Source organism: Aspergillus homomorphus, assembly GCF_003184865.1.
Source record: "Aspergillus homomorphus CBS 101889 unplaced genomic scaffold BO97scaffold_124, whole genome shotgun sequence".
Lineage (NCBI taxonomy): Eukaryota > Fungi > Ascomycota > Eurotiomycetes > Eurotiales > Aspergillaceae > Aspergillus > Aspergillus homomorphus.
In genome coordinates, this window is record NW_020292010.1 from 1 (window position 1) to 6188 (window position 6188).

Genomic DNA, 6188 nt, shown 5'->3' on the forward strand with positions numbered 1-6188 from the left:
CGAACAGTAAATCGTTCTAGCTTGATATTGCAACACCTGATGCAGGGGTTTTTTCTGTTCGCTGTTGAATCCGATCAAAGCGTTGAACCCCAGCCAGGTCCATGTGCATCACAACGTACTCAGGGCTCACGCGTAAATTTCTCCTTACACGTATGGCTCCGCTGCATCGACCCTAAATTTGAGAGGTAGAAATCATTGATCACTGTGACGAGAGAGAAGTAGCTATACTACACCTCTTACAATAGTTGGTACTGATAGGCTCATGCCAAGAAGAGATCGTCACATATGGGGCTAGGAGGGTAATGTCAAATCTATTGCTCGCCGTTGATGACATGCTGAAAGTGTAGAGGCTGATCAATTCGAAAGATATCGGCGCATAAACTGTTCCACCATCTGAAATGTGCGGCAGGAGTATTTCCATCTCATAGTTTGCTCTAACACATGGTGTAACGCGAGGTCTACAATAAGTGTTCTGATTACACAAAAGATCTTGTTATACATGCAAGTTGCAGGACAGACACACGCTTCACCTTTTACTCTTGTTCGAAGACAGAAGTACAGAAGGGGGTCTTCCACTCAATGCCTCTTCCATGTTCATCAAAAAGTTGATAATGCGTGCTGTCTTCTTGTTCCGCATGATAAGATGCAATCCGTACGCATGCAGTTGCTTACTGGCCCGTCTCCGTATGGTGGTCACGAGTAGACGACGAATCCGGGGACGTTCGGCATCGCTTGATCGTTCCATTATCTCCTGCAAACATCTCCAAGCAAACCTTATATGCCCGGGGCATTTATGATAATTCCACTCACGGAATGTTGCAATCGTACCACCCTTCTGTGATTCAGCGACCAACAGCGAAGGTTCACGAGCCCGATCAAGCAGCCGGAGAGGTACCGAAGGATAATTGGCCTATTTCATCTCAGTTTATCATGAAATTTGCCTTAAGATATGGCTCTAATACCATCTGAATCATCAAATCATTCATCGAAGCTTGATCATTCGTGGTCAGGGTTTCGCCCACAACGGGTCCACAAACATCAAGTTCTTTCTCGGTCAGGGAATACTTCCTCTGCGCATTTTCTAGGTACAAGTTGATCAAATTTGCCACCATCAAGATAAAGCATCTCTCAATGAGATTTGGTTCAGCGCGCACGTCGGCAGGGTCCATAGATAAACTCTTTTCCAATTCAGAGCAGGGAACAAGCCCATGTTGCGGGCTCTTCTGAATCTTATTTTCCACAGATTTGATCCTTGATGACATTCTGTGTGGCAGGCATCGATTGTAAACATACGACATATCCAGCAATCAGCCGGTTTTATATCAACGATCACATGATGTAGAGGTTACGCAGGAATGGCCCTTTCATTTCGGGGACCTGAGGAAGATTCGCCCTTGGCTTGGACTTTCTACGGGAGAAGACTTGGACTTTGCTTTCTCTGCAGCTCGAGTTTATAATATAAAGGTGGGCTGAGGGAATTGATGTTGGTAATAACCCACGCACCCGGCTTTAAGGCCACTACGATTATCACGGGACACTCACGGCGTGTACAAAGCCTATTGTTACGGGGTGGCATAAACCTCTGAGGGCTGCTCTTACTGTGTTTGGCTGGGCGTATATAGTGAAGAGTGGCTATGCTGGTCAAATCGAAGATAATAAGTTCATTCCACACGATTTCTTGCTATGAGATGCAATTTGCTATGTCGAGAATGAACGGGCGGATGGCGAGATCTGAGTGGGGAATATTCTAGGTTTCGAATGACAGAGACAATCTAGCTTTCTTTTATCTTGTACATTGAAAACCCAGGTATGGAGTTCTGCCTGTTGGAAGAAATCCCAAGTTTGAAGCGATCTGACTCTTAGGTCACAGTACATCAAATCCAAACAGGTACTGACGCCGCTGGGGAAACATTCCAGTATCTTTTCCAGTCATTCTCTGCACTTTTCTCGCCTGCCTCAGCCTCATCGAGCGCGGCGATCAATTGTCGAATAGAATCATAGAGAAACGGATCTCCACAGGGAATAGTCTCGGGCTCAAAGTAAGACTGTAGGAGAAGCTGGTGTGTGATTTCCGAGGCCTTTGTACGCAGCGCTGAATGAAGGTCGTAGCAAACACCGTAAAATTGGTTCTCTTGCTGATGTTGGTCAAGCTCCGACTTCAGCCGCGATCTGAATTCATCAATGGTCTCCGGCAGGGTGTTCTTTGCTGCTTGCATCTGCGGGTCCATAGCATTGGGGGCGACTGTCGCCCCGCTCTGGGATTGGATAACATAGTCGACCTCGTTGACTTCGGGGAAACAAGAATACCGATACTTAGACAGCCAGAAACGTTTTCGTTTCAATCTGTCTCTCACACCAAAGCTAGACATGGCAGTTATGCGTGCTTGAGGCGATCAAGACGCGACTAGACATGCCATGTGTCGTTCCTTTTTATCCCTTCTGCACCTTTCGGGTGTCCAGTTACTCTCATTCCTCTGCATCCCTGGTCGACAGCAGTGACTAGTGTATTACATTCTAGTCAAAGACGCATAGCTGGCTTAGAGTTTCTGAAGGGCGTAGCCCACGTCAATATGCGCCCTCTGTCCCTTATGGATAAGTAAATCAGTGGGCCATAGACAATTTACCATGACCTGCCCATCTAGTAAGCAGATTCAAGTTACAAAAACCTGCATATGATTCCATCCTGCTGAAGACGTGCCAGTTGATGGATTGACGTATTCGGTTAACGCTCCTGAAATGCTGACCACTGCCAAGAACAAATTTGGGGTCAGGCTATAGTGAAGAATCAACAACACGTCCCAGAATAAGTTTCCAATCTATAGAGATTACTGAACCACAACCAAAGTCTTCCGGTGATCCATAAACCTTCCTAGTTGGCTCACAATAGTTTTCGGTGAGAGGCGAATTCGGTGCTCAGTATATGCTCCATCAGTGGCTGCAGTATACAGCTAAGAGACGGTTCTTTTTAGATCTAAGGTGCTCGTAGAGAGGCGTATAATAAAAGAGAGCTTGTAATCGAGGGCCTAGACTTTCCAGAATGTGCCGAGATCCGGTCATGTCCGAAAAATCGCGAGATAATTCTCAAAAGAACATCTTTTTCCAGAGATATCTACAGTAGTAACGTCTCTTCCGCTCGGGTGGGGAAGTTTTGAACTAAAATAATTTGCTGGGGTACGGTTTTGGCTGGAGTATAGAAGCATTTTCTGCAAGTGGAGCTGGAAGGCCCTCCGAGGATGTGCGCCGGTTACCTCGAAGGTAAAGGATATAAACCCAACTCTGGGTCAAGGCGCTGGTTACCAGCAGCGACGTGACTTCTTTGCTGCTGTGGCCCTCCATTTGACGGAGAATTTGTGGGTCTGTGTACCGCGGTACGGAATTGATAGTTCTCAAACTTTTAAACGATCTAGAGAAAAAAAAATGCGCATCACTATCGAGTAGACTATATCGTGTAGCAAATATACACTAGGTCCGCACTGTTGCCTGCGGCCAAACGGCTTAATGGTTGTAAGGAGCCAGGCAGCAAAATCTTAATTGAACAAAAGTGACCTAAGATATTTCGGGAGTCATAAAAGAAGTGACTCGCAAGTCGCCGTGCCTTGCATCTAAAGCAGTAGCCTCATTGCTCCGTCCACAAACAGTTTCTAGAATGATCACCAAATCCTGCTCTTTCAGGCGCTAGACCGGCGCAGATGCGCTTTTAGATTCCGTAATCTGCTTTTCGCCTTCGCCGGCTGTGAAGGCCGTCCGGAGCGCGGTTGAGAGAAATGGAATTAGGGAGCAAACTAATGAACTTTCCCCAAATCAGCAAGGCGGAAGGAACTGCCGGAGACCCGAAGTATGCGTCAGCTCTATTGTTCGCAGGAGACCGAGGCCGTTTTAGCCCTCTTGAACCTAAATAGGATAAGCTTTAACCGCTGATCCGTGGGTTCTGAAACTCTGCGAGTCAGTCAGTCTATCTCGACGTGCTGCCATTAGCTGCCTTCTTATCTCTACACTCTGATCTATCCATAGGTTGAAAAGAAAACCCCAGACTCCTCGGGTCGAGGCAGATGGCTCACCAGCAGGGATGTTTGCTAAAAAATCATGGGCAATCTGTGTTGCTTCATTAGAGTTCCAGTAGATTCTGCCCTATGAATGGAAGAACTACATTCTCGTCGCATCGCTTTGACGCTAATACCCAAGATCGAGTAGATGGAATAGGCATGTATTTAGGGAAAATTGGTGCATGCAAAATGAGTATGGTACTACTATAATCTGGTTGTGCAGGATTGGATGCGGAATAGGATGGAGAGCCGTCCTACCATTAAATCGCTGGGTAGTTTATATCCGCCTGCCAATTCTGCGGCGTGTGTCTCCCTTCAACCCTAGCTCTTACCAGCTTTGATATTACGGTATCTATTCCTTGCGTAAGCTATAGAAGATGAACGCTTATTGATCCTTTTAGAGACACCTACGATAAAGTGTAGTCAGATCATCTTCGGTTTGATAAACGTTGATAGCGGTCATTGGCTGAACAACCATGACTAATGGTTCACTGGCATAGTTTGCCAATCAGCTCTGGGTTCGGGCCTTCGTCAAACGCAGATTTACCTTTGGATTGCGTGAGCCGTTCTCTGCCTCCGCCAACTGATAAGAAGACATCCGGGGTACCAACGAGAGGAATGGGACATGAGGAATAGACTGATGAACTGTCCGCCAGCGTGTGGGAACGGATGAGGCGGAAGTTGTGCGAGACAATTAGAGAGCGCACTGTGTTAACTTTACTGATCCTAGATGGGTAAGCTTTGGGCATCCAATCCATGGTTCTCGAAATTCAGCGAGTCAGTCAGCGTATCTTAACTGCCCTCTCATCTCACCCGGTATTTATCCGATGGGTCGGAAACTTCACCCGACAGGCTTCTGCGTTTGAAGCACTGGGAGCTACTGGGAGCAGAGAGAGGTCTGATCTGAAGCACCGCCTGACACGGATGGCTTCGTTCGATTTCAGTATATCTTGCCCTATCGGTGGAAGAACGCATTCTCGTCGCGTCGCTTTGACACGAGTATTAAAGAGAAAAAGCACGGAACAAGCGTTAAACAGAGGTAAAAACGAAGCATACACAATTGGCAGTCTTATTATGACGACCTGGTGGCGCCAGAATCTTGGTGCGAAGTTGATTATAAATACGCCTTAACACATATCGCTAGGTACTATGTATCCACCTAGCGGCCCGGTGGCCCCTGTCTCCCACAGGCCTTCCGATCCTGTCAGGTTTGATACGTAAGCCGGCCCACCGGGGTGCTGTGCCGGAGGCCCAGAGACACTTGGCAGCGCAGTGTGAAAAGTCGACCCCTGAGCCATGGAGGGCAATTGAGCCGCGGTAAGGAAAGTTGACGGAACCGATGCATTCGCATTCATCAGACCAGCTGAGGGAGCCACATGGGAATGATAGGGATTAACCAATCGAAAATCGACTCCACTTTGTTCGATATGGCCACTCATAACCATTGGACCAGTAGGCATTTGTCCTGTGAAAGATGGAAGTGTTTGGCCCGCCTGCATGGAACCTGCAAGCAACTGAATAGGCATATTGTAAACCATGGAACTCTGAGGTCCGTAAACATCCGGTATCATCGTATAATTCGCGATAGACTGCTGCTGTGGTAGGGTGTTTTGTGGTAACACCACACGCCCGTGGTATGGCTGTGGAAAAGGGCCCGTGGAGAGCTCATTGCCAGATACAGAGTTTCGGCATGGGCTGTCAAGAGACGGTTTTGGCTCCAGGTTTGTTTCCGCAATCGGTAAAGATAGTGTCTTTTGGCTCTCTGGAGATTCCTGTCGATTGCCATACCCATGTTCGGCTTGTATATCGGCCTGGGAGTTAAGTTTTTCAACTTGCGTCCCTCCTTCCATATTCTGCGGGCTGCATGTAACGGCCGGCGTCGTCTGTTCTTTCTCGGGCGCTGTGGCGGCGATCGTAGCTGGGACGGAATCTGAATCCAGCGACTCAGAGTTCTGCGGCATGGGCGTGACTGGCGCGAAGGTTTCGATTTCGGACCGCGAAGGGGTTGGATGGTCTTGGCCTGGCGTCGTCTTTGCGGTTATTGTGTTTGGACCCATAGATTGGGGTTGGCGGTGAGTCGAGGAATCAGTTTCTTTGCCCTTCGATGGCAAGGACAGTTCATCTCTTCGTATTATAGTGGTATTG

The 6188-nt window shown here is 47.8% G+C and overlaps 3 protein-coding genes across 3 annotated transcripts; all 3 read right to left on the reverse strand.

Moving 5' to 3' along the window:
* Window positions 1–119: 119 nt before the first annotated feature.
* Window positions 120–1262, reverse strand: BO97DRAFT_419366 (uncharacterized protein; the record flags this gene model as incomplete). The annotated part of the gene is made up of 5 exons (XM_025696558.1): window positions 120–172; window positions 241–458; window positions 673–751; window positions 811–910; window positions 963–1262. 5 exons carry the CDS (start codon window positions 1260–1262, stop codon window positions 120–122), a joined length of 750 nt encoding a protein of 249 aa, XP_025545650.1.
* Window positions 1263–1640: 378 nt separating this feature from the next.
* On the reverse strand, window positions 1641–2487 carry BO97DRAFT_37034 (uncharacterized protein). The gene has a single exon (XM_025692768.1). The coding sequence runs from the start codon at window positions 2367–2369 to the stop codon at window positions 1875–1877; it is 495 nt and encodes a 164-aa protein (XP_025545651.1). The 5' UTR covers window positions 2370–2487; the 3' UTR covers window positions 1641–1874.
* Window positions 2488–4828: 2341 nt separating this feature from the next.
* BO97DRAFT_37037 (uncharacterized protein) lies at window positions 4829–6188 on the reverse strand. Its single transcript, XM_025692770.1, has one exon. The coding sequence runs from the start codon at window positions 6098–6100 to the stop codon at window positions 5171–5173; it is 930 nt and encodes a 309-aa protein (XP_025545652.1). The 5' UTR covers window positions 6101–6188; the 3' UTR covers window positions 4829–5170.

Excerpts from the sequence above, each read along its gene's own strand:
- BO97DRAFT_37037 (XM_025692770.1), bottom strand. The coding sequence starts at position 6,100 with ATGGGTCCAAACACAATAACCGCAAAGACGACGCCAGGCCAAGACCAT.
- BO97DRAFT_37034 (XM_025692768.1), bottom strand. The coding sequence starts at position 2,369 with ATGTCTAGCTTTGGTGTGAGAGACAGATTGAAACGAAAACGTTTCTGG.